This window comes from Diabrotica virgifera, chromosome 5 (assembly GCF_917563875.1).
Source record: "Diabrotica virgifera virgifera chromosome 5, PGI_DIABVI_V3a".
In the NCBI taxonomy this organism is placed as follows: Eukaryota; Metazoa; Arthropoda; class Insecta; order Coleoptera; family Chrysomelidae; genus Diabrotica; species Diabrotica virgifera.
The window spans coordinates 7,172,166-7,197,362 of NC_065447.1; the positions used below are offsets into that span (position 1 = coordinate 7,172,166).

General features: G+C 31.7%; 1 protein-coding gene across 3 annotated transcripts in view; it reads left to right on the forward strand.

The window, feature by feature from the left end:
- Window positions 1-176: 176 nt before the first annotated feature.
- Window positions 177-25,197, forward strand: part of LOC114340333 (SID1 transmembrane family member 1) — a 73,121-nt gene continuing 48,100 nt past the window's right edge. Inside the window, exons 1-5 of one of the 3 annotated variants that reach the window (XM_028291105.2) lie at window positions 177-628; window positions 3,738-3,945; window positions 4,072-4,228; window positions 22,455-22,584; window positions 24,705-24,788. In XM_028291105.2, coding sequence (XP_028146906.1) covers window positions 464-628; window positions 3,738-3,945; window positions 4,072-4,228; window positions 22,455-22,584; window positions 24,705-24,788 — 744 coding nt within the window. In that variant the 5' untranslated portion in view covers window positions 177-463. The remainder of the gene's footprint in view (window positions 629-3,737; window positions 3,946-4,071; window positions 4,229-22,454; window positions 22,585-24,704; window positions 24,789-25,197) is intronic. The other 2 variants (XM_028291170.2, XM_028291243.2) reach the window with 2 other exon arrangements.

A 25,197-nucleotide genomic window follows, 5' to 3' on the forward strand; every position in this document is an offset into this window, starting at 1 on the left:
CTTAATAAAAATATTTTCTATCAAACAAACATCAAATATTATACCATATCTAAATAGCGTGTACCAAAATATAAAGTCACTGCGCACGCTAAATAATGACGTCACTGGCTTGATGAATTTGCGTGTACCTAACTTTTTTATTTGCGTACACGTTAGCGTGTATCTAGACACAGCGTAATAATTTAGATAAGCTGGTTGCGCACTTATATTGGAATAATAGTAAATACGGTGTCAAGGTGTTGAAGAAATAAAAAAGAAGATAGGATTTGCGAGGAGAGAAGGGAGGAATAAGTGCTTAACTTCAGGTTTATTTTCCTAGAATTTTCTTATCAAATCAAAAATCAAATAGGGTATTCCAGGCATATGCACTGGAGTTTTGGAGTCTAGTTTTCATTTTTCATTCTACACAAATATTTTGTAGTGTGTTGATTGTGATAGTGTAGTGGTAGTGCTTCGAAATAAAATGCATCGGTTACTTCTATTTTCGGTTCTGATTTTGCTGACATGTTGGTCAGTTAATGCACAGAACAAATATACACCTATTTACAAAAATTTCACTTATGGATCAAATAATACAATGAATGCTAATCAATATCTGGAATATATTTTGGAATTCTCGAAAGATTATGTAAGTAGTCTTAAAGTATTCTGATAAAGTTTTAGGGGATTAAGTTATTACATAAATAAGATAAAGGTAGCCATACACCTAGAGGAAGCGTTCAAAAATAATCTCTGGGACTTACCTAGATATTTCTCTAATGAGCTCTCGACTAATATTATAATATTATTAGTTTAGGAATTATTTTATTTCTTATTCCTTTATTTTCTATAGTTCAAAATTCATTAGAACATTATTTAAATTGACGTCAATCAATTATTTTTTAACCTGTTGTCATTGGTATGTTATAATAAATCTTAATTCTTCTTAAAGTGTCCTCTCCTCAATGGAGGTTGGCTAAGACAATCGCAAACTCTTCTCTGTATTCAGATGTTCTTATTAGGTGTTCAAAATTACAAAATTTAGCCCTGTTCATTGTCTGATGTTTCTTAACCCTCCGTTACTCGCACACGGTGTGGGAGACCGGGCCTGTAAATAAATTCCTGTAACTCTGCTTGTAGTGGGGATTTTGAATGGCTACTTCGTATAACTCTTCAGTGGTCAATCAACTGTGGGTAAAGTCAGTTCGCAGTGTAAAAAATAGTACTGTCCTTTTGTTATTACGCAACACGGTCCCGTACACCGTGTGCGAGTATTTGTGCACCAATTTTTGTGTTTGGATCACACATCGATATTTTTAATTAGTAAGGTAATTTAAGATCTTTTCCTTATTTTCAATGTTTATAGATTAGTTTATTTATATTTATATATATAAATATAAATATATAACTTACCCAGAACCATCAGAACGAGGTTTAGGGAGATATGTGGTTTACCAACAGAACAAGTACCAGTAGTAACACCAGGAACTTCAGATCGCTGTGCTGTTTGTGATTGGAAGAAAAATAGAAAAACAAAGTTTTACTGCCAAATATGCTCAAAATATCTGTGTTTGGAACACCATTGTTCCAATGAATGTGACACCATTGTGTATTTCATGTTTTAAAAACGTTAATTAATTTTTATAACTTTTTTTGTTTGTACAATTACTCTTTATTTTTAATTTTTTTGTGTATTGAATTAAGATCTAAAGTTCTTAGTAAACAAATTTAACCATATTCAATTTTTGTTCACTTCCAAAGTTTTTGTATATACATATAAATGGATAACAATGAAAATTATTAAATTTTTGATTAAAGTAATATAATGTGAACACAAACGCATATCTACAAAATTATATGATCATATATTCATTAAATAATTTAATCGTACACAATTTTGCAAAAAAAAATAATTTTAAAACACTGCTGACCCATATTTTTGGACCTGGTCTCCTGCACCGTGCGTGAGTATCCGATCACAAAAAGTTGGCGCGAGTAACGAAAGGTTAAGGGTCGTTTTCACGCTACATCTTATTGTACGTTTTGTGTGATAGCATTTGTCCTATCACATAAAACGTACAATAAGATGTAGCGTGAAAACAGCAAAACATATGTCTTGTCGAATCGAAAAAATTAAATCTGCTTATTCACAAAACGTATTGTATGAATGACACACAAAACATACAATAAGATGTAGAGTGAAAACAACCCTTTAGCCATGAGGGTCTGTTCCTTCCTAGTCGTGTCTTTCCCTCGATATCTCCTTTCAGCTTTCACTTTTTGCTTAATAGTTTAGCATTGGTACTTATTATTTTTGTCAGAATGTGGCCTAGGTATGATGTTTGTCTAACTTACATTGTGTTGAAAAGTTCTTGTTCCTTGCCTATTCTATGCAGCAGTTCTTCGTTTGAAGTATTATGCTATGTCCATGAAATTTTGAAGATTTACACTTCAAAGAGATCTAGATCCACATTTTAAAGGCCTCCAATTGATTTATGGTTGATGTTTGAAGGGTTTAAGTCTCACCTGTATAGAGAAGAGTCAAACAAACATAGAATTTTGATAAATGTAGTCGAATTTTAAGTTTTCTGGCCTGTTCTTTTCTAGATCAGGATTGAGGCTGGTATTGATCCAACATCCTAGCCACTTTTTATTGACATGTTCTAAAATGTGTAGGGTTGAGGTACATTTTGTTTTTTCTGATTGACATCACTTTGGTTTTCGTAGGGCCGGTTGTTCGAACGCTAATCAACAATGATTATTATTAAATATTTAATTACTGTCACCAAAACTGTCAATGTCAACTTTGATTGGGTTGCTGAAAACATAATTAATTACAATTATGAGATTTATTATTAATTATGTTAATAATTATTGTTATATTAATTGATTATAGTCTCAGAATTGTAATTAATTATGTTTTAACAATTGACATTGACAGTAATTAATTATTTGATAATGATCACTGTTGATTAGCGTTCGAACAATGATCATTATCAAATAATTAATTACTGTCAATGTCAACTTTGTTTGGGTTGTCAATACATAATTAATTACAATTCTGAGACTATAATCAATTAATATAACAATAATTATTAACATAATTAATAATAAATCTCCTAATTGTAATTAATTATGTTTTCAGCAACCCAAACAAAGTTGACATTGACAGTTTTGGTGACAGTAATTAAATATTTAATAATGATCATTGTTGATTAGCGTTCGAACAACCGGCCCTAAATGTTTATTTACATATTGTCAATGGTATGTTGTAATAAATCTTTAGATATTATTTTCGTAATCATGGTAATAGATTATTTATTTTACCAAAAACATCTAATTAAAAATACATATAGGTACTTATAATTGTGCCGTTGAAAACCATAGTGTGAAAACCAATAAAAAACATCAACAACATCCTTTGTCACCTTATATAATTAGCCCCTTAAGAAACAAACCTGAAATAATTTGTCTTGCACTTGTTGTATCTTAAATAACCAACTCAAGATATCTCATCTCGAGCTATTTAGTGGGAATTTAAGCGATTTATTTTGTTCTCTCGAGCTGGGCTTTAGGAATTTGAACGAATTTAGACGGAGTAGTTGTTATAAGGTTGTATGGAGTCAATAAAATGGTGGAAGGGGGCTTGTAAACAACTGTATTGTCATCCTTAGTAGTCTTAAGGCCCTGTTAGATCTGAAGATTTCTATTAAATCTTTAGAATTTGCCTGGTTCACCTTAATCCACATATATTTTAGGACGACCCAGAAATTTACTTGCCTCCAAGAATTTGGATTCAAAGTGATGCAGATGTTACCGCCCCCTTGATGATTGTAGCAAGACAGAAAAAAGAAATGATTTCTTGGCAGCTGCCCCTAGAAATAGAAGGCACAAATGGCGAAACAAATGAAAATTATACATCTAGAACTATGTGCCATGATATTATTAAACAATATAGATTTGCAGGTAAAGTTAATGTGTTATTTTTGTTGTATTATCTCCCAAATGACATAAAAAAGTTATTATCGAGACAGACCTTGTATATCATAAGTTTTTTTATAAATATGTACACCTTTTTATTTCTATTTATAGGAAGTAAACAGAAATTAAAACAAGAGAATGTCATTGTTTCTGTTACTACCTCATCAGTAACCAATGTAAGCTTCACTATAAGGGTAGACAATCAAAAGGATTTTACTCTGGAATTAAATAAAGAAATAGAGTTTGACATTACTCCAAGCGGACCAAGGTAAGTGGAGTATTATACATTTTGTTTTTATATTTAGTGGTTCCCATTCTATATACTTTTTTATATACTTATTTACTGTAGAAATGGTTAACAATAAGCAAGATATCTATAACAATCAATTCCAAAAAAATGTTTCCTAGTTATTATCTGTTTAAAATAATGTACAGCGTATTTCAAACATGCGATGCAGTATACAATGATAAGCCTATGCTAACTAAATGAGAATTCTCTTTACAATGTTGCCGCTCTTCACAGCAGTGGCTGTGAAAGGTCGTATTGGGCAGGTACTTCTAGAGGATTATCGCTGTTAACTGCTGTGGAAGGACGGGGTCGAGTTCGCTCCCAATGGTAAGAATTTTACCTGAACTAAAAAAGGTAGAGTCCGAATTGGCTCCCATAGACAAAATTTATTTTACCTAAACATGTCGAAAATATCACCCAGCGTTGTCACTTCTTTCAAATAGTCTCTTTTTGTTAGAAACAGGTACCTTCCTAGAAATATCTATGGAAAAGGAGGAAGACCTAACCCTTCGGTCCTAACTTAACTTTTGGGTATTAGAGTGTAGAGCGCAAACCGGCCGATTTCAGGTAAGAGCGCAAAACGGACGAGCGCATACCGGCCGACACCGATAATTTGTGTTAAAATTGCCACATATGCCAATGTTGAACTAAAACAAACTCTAAAAGTATTTGTCTAAAAGTATAATTTTCCTATAAAAAGTCTATATCACTATGTAAATTTCCTAAGCAGTATAAATATTACACGATTTGGCAACAATGTCTAATGTTTCCGCGATTATATGAGAGCCTACCCGCATTCATGCGGGAGCCAATTCGTACCCTTCTAAAATATACCTGAACGAAGCGGAGCGAACTCGACTTCACCCCTGTGGAATACTAAAGGAGGTTTTAGTAAAAGTAACTAAAAGTACTATAGGATAAATCTGTGTTGAAGTGCGACCTTGAACTACCAAGAAACAGGCCTGGTAATTTTACTTCCACAGTGTTGTCAACTTATTTTGAGGAAATCATTCTTACATTACAAAAAAAATCATTTTAAATTGAAATTGTGGTTCATTTCCATGAAAACCTATCCCATAATCTATCCCTAGTAGACTGCCTGTTCATTTCCATCTATCCCTAGTAGACTGCTGGAATCTTTTCCAGGTATAGAACAAATATATGTGGCTGTTGGCAGTACTAATTGTCCGCTTATTGTGGGAGCGCTTTATTTTCCTCCTAAGTCTGCTTTAGAAAAATATATCTCTTTCAATAACAGCATCGATAATATTTCAAATACATTTCCCACCTCTCATTTCTGTATTGCAGGGGACTTCAACCTACACTGTACTTGGTCTCATGATAATTTTTGTTCTACGGCAATTTCTGCTCCAGACACAAGGGCGGATCCAGGGAGGGGGCCATGGGGGCCATGGCCCCCTCCGAGAATATAGAATAATATAAATTTAAATATTTGCAGTTCAAATGTTTTTAATTTCAAACACATATATATGTACAAAACAGGGGATAAATACGTTTTCTGGACTAGAATTGAAAAAAAGAAGTAACGGAGAAGCTTCAAGAATGACTTTTGGGTTTTTTTATAAATCCAAATGTTGATAATTTTACAGAGAAAAGAATAAAAAAGAAGTGAAGCGTTACTTGGCTCACTAGCACTTAGAACAAAGGAGTTGGTTGGTATTTTCGCACAGTCAAAAGGAATTGTTTTACAAATATTGCGTTTCATTTTTCTACTGAAAAATATGGTCACAATAACGGGATGACAGCCCAAAGCCCTGTCACGAAACCTTTAACATCTTTCCCCAAATTCATGAGCAAACACGGAGTCATATAAACCCATGAAAGAACATCATACCACAAGGAGTGCGTTCAGGTTGAGCTGGATTTTCTAAAAAGTTATAGCAACCCTCAAAAGTCAGTCATTAACCAGATAGACTCTCAGAGGTCTAAACAGAAACAAAAAATAAAGAAAGACTACTACCAATAGTAGGGTCTATGTTCTAGTGTTCTTAGGTCGACAAAATATTCCTCTAAGAGACCATCGTGATGATGGCCTTATGCTTCTGGATGAAGATGCTGAAACCCGATATGTCAAAAATTATCGATTTTTCGTTTTTAATGCCAATATGTACATTGAGCGATGAAGAATGTGATGACAAAACCCTACATGGCTAAACACATCCATGTAACCAACAATAAAATTGTTTCCGATATGTCCAATATTACAACAACACCGCGAACTTTTAAACTCATCTGGTGCAAAATCACGTTTTTTGACATATCGGGTTTTGCCTTAGAACCACAGTGTTGTTAAGGTTTAAAATCGCATCAGGAGATAAGATTCTTAAATAACGCCTATCCACAGCATCTTCCTGAGCAACATGGCATTAGTAGCAGCAGTCAAAATCAATTATTTACATGTTGTGGTGAAGAAATAATTGAACAAATAATATTTGACGAAACGACTGACGTATCCCACGTGGAACAGCTTTCTCTAAATTTGGATACATACACAATAACAACAACAACATTCGTGAAGACTTTGTCAAATTCATTGACGCTTATGAGAACCTAAAAATAATTAGTGAAAATCAAGAAATAGGGAAATAACAAGGCCTGGCAGGAGAATCATTGGAATAATAGTATTAAACTTATTGAAAGAACTGCACTTGGATCCGAAAAATTTTGTAGGAATCGGTACTATGGCAGGAATGGTGGATTTTAAGGCACTTCTCAAAGTGTGTGAAAAGTGACTTAAAACTCACCATTGTAACCCTAATTTTTAAAAATTACCATCGTACTTCTGGTACTCCTCCCCAAAAAAAGTTTATGGCCCCTCCCGAAAATCGGTCCTGGATCCGCCCTTGTCCAGACATTCCTTTAATCGAAGAAGATGCTATAAATATTATGAATCATATATGTTCCTATCAAAATCTTTTCCAACGCAATAACATCTATAATAATGTAAACTCATTACTTGATCTAGTTTTGGTTCATGATGAAAATTGCATTGTCGCAGAAGCTGATGAGGGATTAGTTGACCCCGATAGTTTCCACCCTCCTTTATGCTTTAATTTAAACCGCGGAGATGTTTTAACTGATGAAATGAAAGCTGAAGGCTTTTTCTACGACTTTAAATCAGCAAATTTTCAAGGTATTTCTGATTACTTAGACACAATATACTGGGATGAAATTTTCAGAGACAAAAGTTTAGATGATATGGTCAATATACTTTATGATGTCTTATATGGCGCTATCGATGTTTATGTACCAATGAAAAAGTTTTATACCGGCAATTTTCCTAAATGGTATACCCGAGAGTTAAGAAACTGCATCATTGCTAAAAAGAAAGCTCATAAGAAATTTAAAGTGACCAGGTTACCTCAAGACTATAATGAATTTTCTAGATTGAGGTCGATATGCAAGTCCTTATCAGGTCAAGCATACAATCAGTTTGTAGCAAACGTTGAACATACACTTCCTAGTAACATTAAAAGCTTCTGGAGGTTCGTAAATTCTAAAAGGAACAATAATAGCATTCCGAACACTTTAAACCATAATGGCCAAACCAGTTCCGATGGTCCTACCATAGCCAAGATGTTTGCTCAGTACTTTGCTGCAGTATATAGTGAGGACGAATGTCCTATTCCAAATAGTGCAAGGGCTAACACTAGTTTCAACATTACTGGTTGTGACTTATCTATTTCAGAGGTATATACCAAATTATCCCAGCTAAACATACATAAGGGTCCAGGGCCTGATGGAATCCCACCCAAGTTACTGAAATACTGTAGTTTTAATCTTGCTCGTCCCTTATTCTTTATTTTTCAAAAATCATTACAAACGAGTGAATTCCCTCCCGTTTGGAAAGTTAGTTTTATATCACCGATATTCAAGAATGGAGATAGAAGCGGGGTACAGAGCTACAGACCTATTAGTATCCTTAATACTATACCTAAACTATTCGAGAGTTTAATATGTGACAAAATTAAGCCTACTATACAAAATGTAATCATTGAACAACAGTATGGTTTTGTTATGGGGAGATCAACTGAAATGAACTTGTTAAATTATACCTCCTTCTTAAATGAAGCATTGGAAAGTAAACAACAGGTAGATGCGATTTATACAGATTTTTCCAAGGCATTCGATAGAGTCAACCATACGTTATTGTTACATAAGATCGAACAGTTGGGTTTCTCTGATCCTCTGCTTAGTTGGATTCGAAATTATCTATTAGATAGAAGGCAGATAGTTCGTATTAAGAATTATTTCTCTAATGAAATTATAGTTACATCGGGTGTACCTCAAGGCTCCCACTTAGGACCTATCCTTTTTAATTTATTTATAAATGACATAAATAAAAGCTTCAATTTTGCTCAATTTCTTCTATTTGCTGATGACCTTAAATTATTTCACATAATTACCTCTGATTTGGATCACTACAATTTGCAATCAGATCTTAATGGTCTTGTGGAATGGTGCTCACTTAATGGTATGGACTTAAATGCAAACAAATGCCATGCTATAACTTTTACTCGACTAAGACACTTTGAGAATAATTCTTACTTTATACGGGACACTAGGTTACAATTAGTTGACTCAGTTATAGATCTGGGTGTTATTCTTGATACTAACTTAAATTTCAACCTACACATTAATAGCATGGTTTCTAAGTCATTAAAGATGCTTGGCTTTGTTAAAAGATGCAGCTATGACTTTACGACTGGTCGTTCTTTAAAATTTCTTTATTGTTCTTTGGTTAGACCACATTTAGATTATGCATCATGTGTTTGGTCACCTCAATATAACTGTCATATTAATAAAATCGAACAAGTTCAGCGTAAATTCTTACGTTATTATGCTTATAAGATGCATCTCACTGGTCAAAGTTATGAGTCTTTACTGCAAATTATTCTACTTGACTCATTACAGAGTCGTCGTCAACATAAAGATCTTTGCTTCTTATATAACTTAATTCATGGTCATAAATTCTGTATCCCACTTTTAAATAAAATTGGTCTACATGTACCTTCAAGAACCACCCGTTCTGTGACCACCTTCCACGAGGTCATTAACCGCACAAATTATAGTTCAAGTTCCTATCTCTCTAAAACTCTTAAATTAGCAAACACATTATCTCCGCAAATTGATTTCTTTGTGAACGACTTTACTGCGTTTTCCACACAATTATATTTATACTTAACTTAATGTTCTAATTTCAAGACTGATTTGTCAACTACTGTTATTGTCTTTGTTCTAGGATAAGTTGTATTTGTCAATTTCAAAATGTTCTAGCTCTCAATTGTTGAATGAGAGCAAGTAAGTTTATTCTTTATTATTGTTTGTTATGTATTTACCAATTTTGTATCTACTAGATCTTATTTTTCTAATTTGTGTGACATTTTAATTGTAAAAAATTTTAATTGTATCATGTACTAATGGACTTCGGTCCGTAAATGAATAATAAATAAATAAAACAGTAAATTATATTAAAATGCTACAAGTAAATAAATCCACAACAATATAGCTTAAGGGGATAGGCGCCAAATCTTGGTCCAATGCTATTTAAATGCATTCATTTTTTTGGAATCCTGAGAAAATTAATACATATTTTTTTGAAAAATTTTAACGCAGAATGAAAGATTACATTATTACCTACTGAGCGCCGAAAGTCCCTTAGAATAATCAAAAAGTTTCTTTTAAATGAAATATTTAAAATTAAAAATCACACTGATTTTCTCTTTATTTTCACCTCTGTAACTTATTAAAATAAACATTTTAGAAGTTTTCAGGGACTTTCGGCCCTCGGTAATAATGTAATCTTTCATTCTGTGTTCTAATTTTTCAAAAATAGTTACATATTAGCTTTCTCAGGATTCGAAAAAAAATGAATGCAATAAAATAGCTTGGACCAAGATTTTGCGCCTACCTCCTTAAGATGTACCCTTACAAAGAATGTGTAGATAATAATAGTAATGATTTTTTTTATTTATCACTAAGTACTATTAAGAATGAGATCGAAAATACCTTTTTATGTAATCATATTGTGCTTTAATGGTTTAGTTTTTAAGTTGATTTGTAAAAATGGCAAGTCCGTAAATAAACATTACATTACATTGCAATTGCAACAACTGTAACAGCCGCCTGCCGTCGACGTCGGAATCGTACCTTAAAGAAAATCTAGTAATCTTAATCATATAAACCCAAACAAACAAAAAATTTTCTGTCCAAGCATGTTTTACAGAGACAATAATATTTCTTGACGTCATTCTTTCATTGTACCAGAAGTAGGAGTTTTATCATGTCTTTGGTTATGATAAGCAGCATTATCTACCACAATAACACTATTGGTTAGCATATTATCTATTATTTTCCTTTTAACCACTTATTGAAAATCCCGTAGTGGATTTTGAATTTGACCACTATATTTAATAGTTTCCATTGAAAAAATAGTTTCAGCCCAGTCAAAATAAAGAATTGTGTTTGAAGTACCTAAGAATTATGTTTTAAATTTTAATATTTTCCAAATAAAAGTTTATGTGAAAAGAAATGATCTTTTTCTTTTGAAAGTACCGTTAAAAAATTTACGGGATTGAAACGTCAATATTATAAAAAAAAAATAGAAAAAAGTCGTCTCAAGGAAGTTTTACTTTAGTTTTACTTTTTTTAAAAACTTCTTTTTAGACTTTCGTTGAAATTAGATTATTATAAATTGGCATTAGAATAAACAAAAATGAATAAATCATTTCAAAAACTGGTCTGAAAGGTTAGCTTTCGATACCTTTAAGAAACTCACAAAATTTGGTGAAAAAAATATTAATTAGTTTACAAGTTTATGCTATTTTTTTTTCGTTTAGATTTAAATTTGCAAGATGTGTAATAAGAAATGTAAATTTCAACGGTTGACTGTCCAAAAGGCCACTGAAAAATTGTGTAATTTATTTTTAAGATTTTTGTTAAGTGTTTGAACATGTTATGATATCTTCGGTAATAATGGACCAATTTAGATGTTTTCTTTTTTTGGAGACACTGTCAGGCGGGGAGGTTAACTGAGGCGGTATATCTGTCACAGAATAACGCAGATGTCCTAAGGACAGAAACCTCGCGTAGAGCAAAAGGGTAAAAGCTGGCTTAATCCTGATGTCCAGAATGCATAGGGACTGTAAAAGCACGGCCTATCGATCCTTTTGTCTTGAAGAGTTTTTTGCAAGAGGTGTCAGAAAATTGTTCTCTTCTATTTGTTGTGTAACTCTAAATAAGTGTCGATCTTTCAGCTCTAAAACCTGCTTGTACTTCTGCTTCCAGATATTTGTACATTCTTTCAGTTATATTTTTCAGTATTTTTCAAAGCTCAATGAGCTTGTGACGGCTATAGGAGATACAATCTTCCCTAATGGACTTGTCATGTCAGGTTAAAGGATAAAATGTTTATCAGATCTAAAAAGTGAACTTGTTCCTATTGATTTAAACTATATAAAGGTAAATTTTAGGTATCCTCCAGTAATGTTCACAGTTGTTTTAAAATCTATTTAAATAAATAATTGTCACATATTTATGAAATCATACTTAACTTTATATGTAGGTACTTGAAAAATATTGCGATAAAAATGGTAAATATCTTAATTGCCTATTGAATCATTGTTAATGTTTAATATTTAAATAAAAATACTAAAATCACGTATAATTTCATATATATTTTGAGATATATCGGCAAAAAAATCGGAATAAATTATCGCATAGGCATCTTTTATTCTATGATCCTGATTGTTGTAGAATTTTTGGGAAAGTATGTTACTCTTTTCAATATGTACTGTGAGTTTGTATTCCAAAACGCATTTTAAGCCACAAAAGATGGCATAAACGAAAATCGTGTACATACTGATAAACAATTTAAGATATACCGATAACACGGTTATTACTGGAAACAATTCTGACGACCCCCATCCTGAACTCTGTTTCTACCCGAATAGATCTTACTGATCTCATTCAAGGTTGTAGTGCATTTCGGTTGCTTATAGCATTTTTATATTAAACCGTACTTATGGGCTTATGATTATACTCTGACACTCTGACGATGGTGATATGGATGATAATGCTTTTTACCAGGACCCCCGTAACCGGGCGTGCGGTGCACGCGGGCGTAACGCCAAGGGGCGCCAAATCGAAGGTTTGGTAAATAAGAAATATTTATTTTAAATGTGATAATCATTTTTTATATACAATTTTAATTATTTCATGAACAACTAGAGAAATCTCAATAATCAAATATTGTGTTATTACTGATAAAATAATTATTTCCGTCCTGAAATATTGAACTTACTCCATCAAAAATATATTACATTTTGTTGTTCCTTCCTAATTTTTTTCTCTGAAGTAAATTGAATTACGCTTGGCATACCATCCAGTCGATTTTATGTTGTAAACTATAGCGAAACTCAAAATAGTCAAATAAACATCAAATCACACTCCTTGACGAGTAGAAACATAAATTAACACCCATAAAACGCAACTTGGCAGTTTTACTCCAACAAAAACACAACTTGCTGAATCAAGCAGTTTTACTCGTATAACTGAATCTTTTTACTGGAATTTATGATAATTACCCTTAAGTAAACAAATACTCTATGAATTATGATTATGTATTTGACTTAATGAGTATCTTCTCCCTTCTCGTCTATGCGTTTATTAGGCACAAACATTATTTACTGTTACTGGTGAACGGGTGGTTTCCTGCAGTGAAAGGTTTACAATTTTATTTTATATTGGTGTTAATAATTATTACCTACGACTATTATTGCAATATCCGTTGGGTATGTTCTGCCCTGATTTTAAACTTTTGTTTTCGTGTAAAAAATATTGGACAATCTTTTTAATTTGTTGTTATTTTAAGTGGTGTGGAAATTAAATGAATTGTGAAAATGGTAAGTATCATAATCATTGCATAGAATAATACTAATTCATTTTAAACAGTTATATGTAATTGGGTTTCCTCTAATAAAATCCACAATTTACAATTTATTTTAAAAAAAAAGAAAATAATTAAGGCATTATGTCTGCGTAACTTGGAACCATATGGGAAACTTTTTTATTATTAATTTTACGGAAAAATTTATTCTTTATAAAATGCTTTGCATAGTCTAAAAACTAAAATGCAACCAAATATAAAATTGTGTCAATCTTATGAGTATCAAAATATGAGTTTCGATCAAATCAAGAGTACCTTATTATATGTATATTTCACAATATCGAATATTATTATTATGAAAAGTTGTTTGGAATTAATTAAAAACTATGTTTTAATATGCAATTACATCCTTTTAATTGATTTTTTTTTCTCAAATTACAGATATCCAACGCCCTTTACATTTATTACGAATAATGAAATAACTCTTTTATTGTTTTTGATTAATTAATTAATAATAATAAAAGAATTATCACATTATTTGTAATAACTGGAAAGGGCTAATTATTAATAATAAAAGACTTATCACATTATTTCTAATAAATGAAAAGGGCGTTGTTGAAAAGTACAATTAATGTACGATAAAAAGCTTTTTCTAAAAAGCTTTGCATCGTATGAACAAATATGAAGATAGATTGTTTGTCAGAAATTGAACAGAAAATTCAAAAATAATTTTTAATTTGAAATATCTCAGTGGCGTACTATTTTTTTTGTTTCAAAAATTTTAGACTATTACCCGTACGCGCGCCAATGGTGAATATAAAATTCTTAATTGCGTGTCAAAACATGTGCACCAACTATGTCTTAAAACCCACCAAATTTCATTTGCTCACCTCAACCAGTTTTAGAGCAATAAATAAATCATCAGTTTGTAAGAAAACTTTTAACACCTCGTATCTCGGAAACAAATGAAAATCGAATAACAACGAGTTATTTTTTATTATTTTTACGTATAGTATACAGTCTTAGAGTTTGGTGCGTTCCTCCCCACTCACCCTGTATAGTAGATTTAAAGGGCGCTAAAATATGTCCCGCACGCGGGCTCCAATCAGCGTTGCGGGGGCCCTGCTTTTTACTATATTGTACTTACAGTGCACAGATTTTAAAGGTGCCGGTGGGGGATGGCGTCTATGCGCAGCATTATAGTCGGTGTATGAGAGAGAAAGTATTCGAAATAATGAAATAACATATAATATAAAATTTGTTTTTTTAAAAATTGTGAAAATTGTAAAATTATTTTTTTGTATTTGTTAGTATTTCGTTAAATACTATGTATCTATCTATTTACGGGTACAATTGTACAATAATTATTCAATCTATTATACAACTAGCATCTTGCCGTATTCCCGTCATCCTTTGCCAAACCTCTCTGTCCAAGGCATCGTCTTCTTGTAAATTGCGGTCATACACCGTTAACCTTCCGCAGATAACGTGAAAAAATTTAAAAATTTTGATAACGTCGGTCTAACAAACCGACTTTTTCTAAAATTAAAAAAATGAAATTTAGCTGTAGGTGACAAATATTTTTAATAATGTTGTTCTGAAGCTATTTCCTTGTGGCATTTTTATAATTAACTATTATATGGGAAATAAGCCACAATTAAATTAAAAAATTGTTTATTAAAAAAATCAGGTGTCGTTGTCAAAATATAAAAAAATATTTTTTGTAGAAAAAAGGTCAGGCTAGGAAAGAGACATGCCATGCAAGACGGGCTTGCATAGCATGAGATATTCTTAGATTTTTGATAACGCTTCGTTTAAAATTTAAACAGATAGGATAATATTTATGTATATTTTGTTCGTTTCGGTTTAAACATTTTCCCATGATAAGCATTAAAATTGCCGATATCTAGAGTAAATTTTACAAAAAAGAAAACACACAAACAGTCTTACCTGACTGTAATAACAAACTATTTGTCAAATCAAATTTACATTATTGGGTATTTTATTTGCAAAGGGTGTGCCAAGATACCAAAACAGTTATTGTACTTTTTATCTAGTCTTTAGTACACCTGAATCAAGTTTGGGTTATGACTTTGTTCGGAAATATGACGAGGAGATAACCAAAAAAGGATTAATAATTCATTTGGAACGTTTAAAACAACTAATTTTTACAAATATATTTAATGATTTGTATAATCGTTAAGCTTGTTCATAGCATGGAAAATACAGTATAAAATTAACATAACATAGCATTCCATTGACATTAATTATTAAGAGCCGATTGTTCAATTGGAGATTATCTTCAGATTAAAAATAATCTTCAATTAAACTTAATATTGCGTTGTTCAATGCAAGTTTAACACTTAACCATCTGTTAACAAGAGATTATTTTAATCGCTCAAAAACGAAGGATTAACGGTGTTAACTAAAGATTTGTAACCTTACTTTCTGGTTTTAAATTAAATATTTTCAAGAAAATTCCAAATTGGAACAACCATAGTTATTGCACTAAGTAGATATGTATGTATTTTGAATTGTTCTTTCTATACATTTTCAGTCGTAGATAATATTTGCAGTAATAATGCAGTAATAATCTATTACAATTTCGTGTCTCTAATAATAATGACTATTTCTCTTTTATTTTGATGACAGAGATATGACAGAGGACGAATATTTCTTAGCTGTTTCTAATATAATTTTTTTGACTTCAAAAAAATGTGTTTCTTAAAAAATTTATAATATTATAACCCAGTGATATGCACATACATAATATAGCCAGTACAAAAATCAATTAGATCTCTCAGTGTATAGGTACTTATACTTTCTACAAATGTATGCATGATAATTATTAATTATTTATAAATACATATTTCCAGAAGTTTCGCTTTTTTTCATTATGTGTAAAAATCAGGTAAAAACAAATTGGAAAAACTTTTTATGAAATTTTTGTGAAGGAATAGGAATTATTTTTATAAGCTAAAAAATTAACATTACTATTTAAACATGTTTTTTTACGCAAAGTTAGCAGTTGTACTTTTAATACTTTCTTCCATTTTAAATATATTTTATAATGTAAATTAAAATCTCTGTCAGTAGTAGTTGACATATGTACTAAACACTACATGTCAAAAATCATTAACTTTATAACACAGAACACATTTTCATGTACAATTTTCATGATATAGTTTGTTCCAAGTCGTTAATTAATAACTGGCAACGTTGTCGCCGCTTCAGTACTCGGGTTTAATAAATCCGAAAGTTAACTAACATTGAACAACTTCTTAAAAAATAATCTTTAGATTAAATTTAATTATAGTTTACTTAATCCATGAGTTAACTACTGATTGAACAACTGGCCCTAAATGATTTACTAATCATTTCACGATTTACGGAAATACACAATGGGTGGAATGGGAATGCATAAAACGTAGTACTACCTGCCTGCTAATGCTTCAAGTAAGTACTACATTTTTGAAGATTTTACGACACTTACAAAGCATTTGTAAGTGTAGTAATGCTTTGTAAGTGTACTAAAATCTTCAAAAATATAATACATACTTGAAGCATTAGCAGGTACTACGTTTTACGCATTCCACCCATTGTGTAACCATTCTTGATTCTCTATAGTCTATACAGTCTATAGTCTAAGCTAAATGGTACATTTGTTTTTAGTATTTTAGTTATATGAATTTCTATATTTAAATTAAAAAAAAACGATTATCAGACTGAAAGTCGAAATGTCAAAAATATATAATTTTAATTAGGTACATTCATTGTGGATATCCCAGAAAAACAAGTAATTGGACTTCGTAAGTCCTAGGTTTTCACCCAAAGTAATCGAAAGTAGAACTGGAAGTCGATATTTGAACTCTTCAATACGCTTCGATTGATGTGTTACATGTACTGTTTCTGCGACGATAATGGCACTTCTGGTTAGAACTTTTTAACCGGAAATAATATTGAAACCAAAATTTTACATTTTTCTCATCTTGCTAAGGCACGTCGAGTGATATATCGCTTATACTATTTCGGTGACTTTAAAACAGTACTTACGGTTGCAACTCTAAAACCGGAGATCTGATGTCAAATTTCTTATCTTTAATACCATCCTTGGGTTATAAGCTTACATTCTACACCTAATTTGTCATCCTATCTGTATTATTAACGGATGAGTTGTATTCGCCGACGGACGGACAGACAGTCATGAAACCGGAAGTATATATTTATTCTCGTCTTGCGAAGGCGCGTCGAATAATATATCACTTTTACTATTCCGGTGACTTTAACACAGTACTTATGGTTGCATTTCTAAAACCAGAAGTCACAGGTCAAATTTCTCACCTTTAGTACCATTCTTAGATTATAACCTTTCATTCGACACCTCATTTGTCATTCTACCTGGTATATTGACGGAGGAGTTATATTCGCGGTCGGACGGACAGACGGACCGACAGCCTAGGTCAAATTTATCACCTTTAGTTTATATCCTTGGATTATAAGCTTTCATTTGAAACCTCATATTTGTCATTTTACCTGGTATAATGACGGAGGAGTTATATTTGCCGTCGGACAGACAGACGGACAGACAGCCTAAGTCAAATTTCTCACCTTTAGTACCATAATTGGATTATAAGCTTTCATTTGACACCTCTTTTGTCATTCTACGGGGTATAATGACGGAGGAGTTATATTCGCGGTCGGACGGACAGACAGCTTAGGTCAAATTTCTCACCTTTAGTACCATCCTTGGATTATCAGCTTTCATTTGACACCTCATATTTGTCATTTTACCTGGTATAATGACGGAGGAGTTATATTTGCCGTCGGACAGACAGCCTAAGTCAAATTTCTCACCTTTAGTACCATAATTCATTTGACACCTCATTTGTCATTCTACGTGGTATAATGACGGAGGAGTTGTGATCACAGACAGACAGACGGATGTGGATAATTCAAAGTTTTCACATTTTTTCAAAATTGGGTGAAAACAATATAAATTGAAGGGCTTAATGTGAAACAATGACAAGCCTCCAAAAAGGTAAAAGTGAGATATTTGACTTTGAATGTTAAAAATAATATTAAAAAATACAGGCTAGGGCATCCCTGCCATTTCGTTTATTGCAATCCGTGACTGCACGCCGGGGTTTGTCCTAGTTGAGTCAGAGAGAGCAGCATATGTGCCTCCTGATGAGAGACTAATAAGTTTAGAAACCGGTAGAGGTACCGCTGTAGTTTCGTGTTGCAACGAAATTGAAAATGGTTATTTATTTTTTATTTACATGTTTACTCTGATTGGAGTACGAAGGGAACCATTCTCGTTGGAACTTTACCGCGCTGAGCAGATGGGACGTGAATTATAAATTGTAAAATTCCCTCATCTTCCTTAGTCTCAGCATCCGGTATGGCTTGCAAATTGTAGAAGCCTCGGAGGTGTTACCAGAGAAGGTTCCCATTGTTTTCAGTCTTGTAGGACGTGGAACAACATTTTTTGGTGTTGTTTTATGTGCTATTAGATTGAAAACTTAGTTTTTTATTGTTTTAGTTTAGATATTTCAATGCATCATGCACTATGTGACTATAATTGACAACAATATTAATCAAATTACTTGAAACTCGAGAAAAACAGCCTTTATTTAAAATGTGGCTTGTTACATTATTCCATTAATCTAACAATAAAACACTGAAAACGTTTGTTTTCTATCCTTCCACAAAATTTATTACAACTATGTGACTACAGGTGTTTCGGCAGCGTGCCTTTCTCAAGTGATGAATTCTTGAGAAAGGCACTTGAATTCTCAAGTGATGAATCACTTGAGAAAGGCACTCTGTTTCCTTTATTCACTTGATCTTCCACTTCTGTTTCGAGCTTTTCGTAGCGTAGCTAGATATTGTGATGCTTAGATATTTAAACTTCATGTGTTATGTGAATGCATTATTTATTGGTGAAAGGAATTCCCCAGAGTGACTGCTACTGGACATTTTATATAATCATTCTTGATTAACCAGTATTTATTAAAAACGCATTGACCATAAAGGTCATCATCATTACGATTTTCATAATGTGATTTCATATTTATAGAAATATGATTCATTTTTGTTATTCATACCTACAGATTAAATTTTATATCTTAAAACCACCTACAGTACGTTTGTCTCATTTAAAATAGGCAATTTGTGTATTTAAAATATAAACACCGAAAATTATTGTTGTGAACGTTTCAAGAGATTTATTATTAATATTCGTAATAACATACGTGGAAAAATTGTCAAGTGCCTCGTTACATCTGTCTTTAAGACATACATACATACCTACAATAATTACAGAGGAGCGTATAAGTTATTGTATTTATATTTTTGTCCTTTTTTTAAATTGTTCAGAATTTTACAGAATATAAAAACATTACCAACTTCATCATCATCATGAATTTTTAGTAGTCGTAATAACTGTTAAAATAATTGTAATTCCAAAAATTACACTAGTATAAAAAAGTAGTTTTTATAATACCACGGTTGTTTAAAATGGTATATATGTATAATATTTAACTTATAAAATATGAATTTTTAAGTACATATATCAACATATAATTATTTATTAAAAAATTAAAAAAAGATACGCAACAGCCGTGTTCGAACTAGGGAACTCTCGATCTGCAGTCTAATGCCACTGACCCACCATCAATTTGTAGATATCGATTTATTAACGTACTTTAAAATATCATTGCATTAGTCACATTTTTAAAATAGTTTGAAATAAAAAAAAGAATGTGTGTGTACTTTGTACGCACGTACAAAGTTATACTTCTATTATATGATTTCTTAAAAATAAATATACTTTAAACAGTATGTTTTAATTTTTTTTAAACACCAAACTAATTTTGTGCTTACCGCTTTCAAAAAAATAAAAAAAGTATAGGATTGCACTGGGTTCGAACTCAAGACCTCTCGATCTCTGGCCGAATGCCATACCAAATACGCTACGAGGACTGTTTATCGGTTTGGACGTACCGAATGACAATTCACGGTAACAAACAGACAATGTATTATCAAGTATTATCAAAACATTTTATTGTATATTTATTATAAATATACAATAAAATGTTTTAATAATACTCATCTTACTCCTGAGGAAGACAAATCCAAAGACACAAAAATTATAATAAATAGATTTACTAAAAACACTAATATATTCTTTTCAAACCTTTTTTGCACTGATATATTTATACATAACTAGAAAGATTTAGCAACTAAACGCCATACTGTCTGTGTGCGCATGCGCGCAGTATTATGAAATTTTACTCTCAATCGTGTCTAAAGAACTATAACTACAGGGTGTAACGAAAATACAGGTCATAAATTTAATCACATATTCTGGGACCAAAAATAGTTTGATTGAACCTAACTTACCTTAGTACAAATGTGTATATAAAAAAAGTTACAACCCTTTGAAGTTACACATTGAAAATCGATTTTTTCCAATATATCGAAAACTATTAAAGATTTTTTATTGAAAATGGACATATGGCATTATTATGACAGTAGCATCTTAAGAAAAAATTATAGTGAAATTTGGACACCCTATAAAAATTTTATGGGGGTTTAGTTCCTTTAAGCCCCCCCCAAACTTTTGTGTACGTTCCAATTAAATTATTATTGTAGTACCATTACTTAAACAAATTATTTTTAAAACTTTTTTGGCTCTTAGTACTTTTTCGAAAAGTCAGTTTTTATCGAGATATTTTGAATATTTTTCAAATCCACCACATATTTGTATATGGTTAAGTACGATTATGGAGACTTGGTAATAATATGAAAATTTATGTATGATTTACATTTTTAGGTATATTTTGAACCGTATTAAAAAAGAAGTCATATCTCGATAAAAGTTGCCTTCTCGAAAAAATACAAAGAGGCAAAAAAGTTTTAAAAACATTTTGTTTAACTAATGGTATCGCAGTAATAGTTTAATTGGAGCGTACACAAACATTTGGGGGGTTTAAAGGAACAAAACCCCCATAAAATTTTTATGTAAACATATTAAAAAAGAAGCCGCAACTCGATAAAAACTGCCTTATCGAAAAAATACTAAGAGCCAAAAAAGTTTTAAAAATATTGAATTTAACTAATGGTACCACAATAATAATTTAATTGGAACGTACAGAAAAGTTTGGGGGGGTTTAAGGGAACAAAACCCCATACATTTTTTAGGGGGTGTACAAATTTCACTATAATTTTTCTTTAAGATGCTCCTGCCATAAGAATGCCACATATCCATTTTCAATAAAAAATCTCTAATAGTTTTCGATATATTCGAAAAAATCGATTTTCATTTTGTAACTTCAAAGGGCTATAACTTTTTTTGTGTGCATATTTGTACTAAGGTAAGTTAGGTTCATTCGAACTATTTTTGGTCCCAGAATATGTGACTTAATTTATGACCTGTCTTTTTGTTACACCCTGTATATAACTATACCCGTAATTAATAATTTGCTCTGAAAAATGAAAATATCTCGAAAACTAATAAATTTAGACATAGGGAATGTTATATGAAAATTAAAGTACCTACGGTAATGGTACTTTTCGATAGTGATATAAAATACAGGGTGTTTCATTTAAAATTACTGAGAAAATAATGTACTTGCGTTTTGACTCACCCTGTATTCAATATAAAGAAAATTAGCAATATCGATCATTTATGAAAATTTTGACAATAAATAAAAAATATGGCATCAATAAACCATTGCCGTTGTGCTGATTTTTATTTATACAGGGAGTTAAACTTGTTACGATTTTCATATAAAATTGGTTATAACTTTGTAAATACCCTGTATAACATACTAAACCTTTATATTTTTGTAATGGAGAAGTTAAGATTTCGAATATAAAATAAAATACAGGGTGTTTCATTAAAAAAAAAAACATAACTTTGTAACATTCTAACTAATTTTGTTCAAAGTTGGCTACAATTTTTTTTATTAACTTTTATCGCTATCCATTACTATAACGGATCTACGGAGCTTTACCGCACTAATCAATCACTCTGTATAATAGCAGTTAAATATTGCATTGTTAGCTAGTTCTAAGCTATTCTGAAAATTTCAGGTACCTAGGTAGCCTAGAACTATTTTTAAAATGGATTACAAAATTTGCGGAGACCGTCACAACAACCAAGCCAAATATATAAAAACGTTTTAATAAAAACCTCACAGCTTCATATATCTATTATTCGTTTCGATAACATTTATTATATTCACTACATTTCTATGCAACAATTCTTGATGGTCTTTATTATGTTTCCAGATACTTTTTCTACAATTTCACTAGCAATGATACGTTGTTGAGCAAAGGAGACTCCAATTATGAAACCGTAATTCTGGAAGTGACCTCAGAGGATGACATTTGCATGACTGTCAGTATACAAAACATCAGTGTAAGTAAAACACCAGTATAATAACATTTTTTAATATTGCTCCCAAATTTTCATTTCCCAAACACGGTAAAATATTTAAAACTACATCTGTGAATCTGATCACATAGATACTTAAGTATATTCAAATGGGAAATAAGCCACAATTTTACCTAAAAATGATTTTATTAACGTTTCGACGCCCAAGTCGGGTGTCGTTGTCAAAATACAAAATAATACTTATTATTATTAGTATTATTTTGTATTTTGACAACGACACCCGACTTGGGCGTCGAAACGTTAATAAAATCATTTTTAGGTAAAATTGTGGCTTATTTCCCATTTGAATATACTTGATTATAAAAATGCCACAAGAAAATAGCTTCAGAACAACATAGATACTTATTGAAACTCAGATGACTTAGTATTGCATGGATCCTAGATCTACAACTAACGAAAGTTTTTGTTTTTTATTATGTTAAATATCTGTATTAATCGCATGTTATGAGAACTACAATTGGGTGAGTATATGCAAATGAAACTGAGATCCAACTGTGTTCCAATCTAACTGTAAGTCCAATGTTTATGTTTATGTTTCAATATTACACCACATCCAGCATAGTTGCTTTCTGGCACAAGAATTTTGGATGATCTTCACACGAAATTAAGGGGTCCGGACAAATAATCTCCGGACAAATAATCCCGGACAAAAAATCCCCACAAATTATCCCTGGACAAAAAATCCCGGACAAATAATCCCCATAAATTTTTTTGGACAAAATATCCCAACAAAAGATCCCCAAGAAATATTTGCTACCGAATAGTTCTCTAAAAGTTTTCCCGAAATTTTACCAAATTTCGAATTCCAATTCCATGCCGAAAACTTCAAATTTTACATGACAAAAATGTGAGTTTTTTCAAAAATCTTTCAAAGCTGCTCGGGGAGATGCCAGATGGGAGAAGGTCCATAGGTCGGCCTAGAAAAAGGTGGAAAGATGCAGTCAGAGAAGATCTGGAAAAAATGGGAGGGTGACAATGGGAAATAGTGGCACAGGACCGACAAACATGGAAGGCAGTAAACGCGGCAAAGACTCTCGATGAGTTATAACGACGTTGATGATAATGATGACTAAATATTTTTGACATTAAATTTACAAAAAGGAACAGGTTTTTTGCATTATAATCAAGATTATCGTTTTCAAGGCCAGTGGAAAACGAACAGGTTTTTTTCATTACAACCAAGAATATCGTTTTCAAGACCAGCAGGTATCATCACGAATGCGCAATGTTTTGAACATAGTTATTCAAATCAGACTGAGCAAAAGATTTAAGTGAATAATTACAACATGATTCCCGCAGCCTTAGCTCATTCCCCATATTATCTTCCGCGATTTTTGAAAAAACTTACACTCTTTTGTCATGTAAAATTTGAAGTTTATTGAAATTCGAAATTTGGTAATCGAAATTATGTACAATTCATGCTTAATCCTAATTGCTATTCATTATTTTCGTACCGAAAAGCGGCTTCATGGCGATTGCTATCTACACCTCTCATGCACTGAGGCTGAAAACCATTTTCGTCGATTTCATTCACGGGAAAACTTTAAGAGAAATATTCGGCAACAAATATTTCTTGGGAATATTTTGTCCGGGATTTTTTTGTGGGGATATTTTGTCCAAAAAAATTTGTGCGGATTATTTGTCCGGGGATTTTTTGTTCAGGGATAATTTGTGGGGATTTTTTGTCCGGGATTATTTGTCCTAGCTTCGAAATTAATCGTAAAATGAATTGTAACACGAATGTTTCTGATGTAATTGTTTCTATCGATGGTGAACTTTTTTAGAGATAATAAAGCAACAGTTTGATGGTGTTCATAGTTGTTCCTCAGTTTTGATTTTTTATTTTTAATGTTGTCTGTTTCATATATGGCATCTTAATTATCTTCTCAACAATAAGATAACAAAGTACAAAATAAAGCATATCGCTGAGTTTCAAATGTTGCAGATATATCTAGACTTAGAGTCACCCATGTACAAACGTGTCCAAAAATATGAATATCAAAATCTTATATTGCTTATTGCTCTTATATATGAGCTATGGCAATTTTTTTGGAATTTATTTGAAACCTTATTAATTTTTGCAGTGTCCAGTGTTTGATACAAACCAAGATGTTACTTTTAGAGGCTTTTACGAAACTGTTAATAGAAAAGGAGGGATGAATATACCGGTGAGTATTAAAATTATAATGATTAATCTTGTCTTTTTTAATAGTCGGTTTAAAAAAGGTCGCATTTTTTTATAAATTTGTTATATAAACGGTATTCAGAAGAACAGATCATAAAGGGTATCTGCCAGTAAGTAATAGTGACACCTGTATTTACCTTTTCCTTATACATATCTCCTGCTGATGTTGTTATCTCTCCATCCGTCCTTGTGACTGTTGATCCTTGTGTTTTGGTATTGCGTCGCTGTTTCTTGAAATTTTTGGCCCTCTTCTCGTCTTACGTTCTATTGGAGATCTTTTGCTATAAGTTCTTTCTTTGCCTTTTGGTAATGATCAGTTATATAACTTATTACTTCCATGTTTTTCTCAATATGTATTTGTTGTAACTCGTTGTTATTGTGTTCCTCTCTGT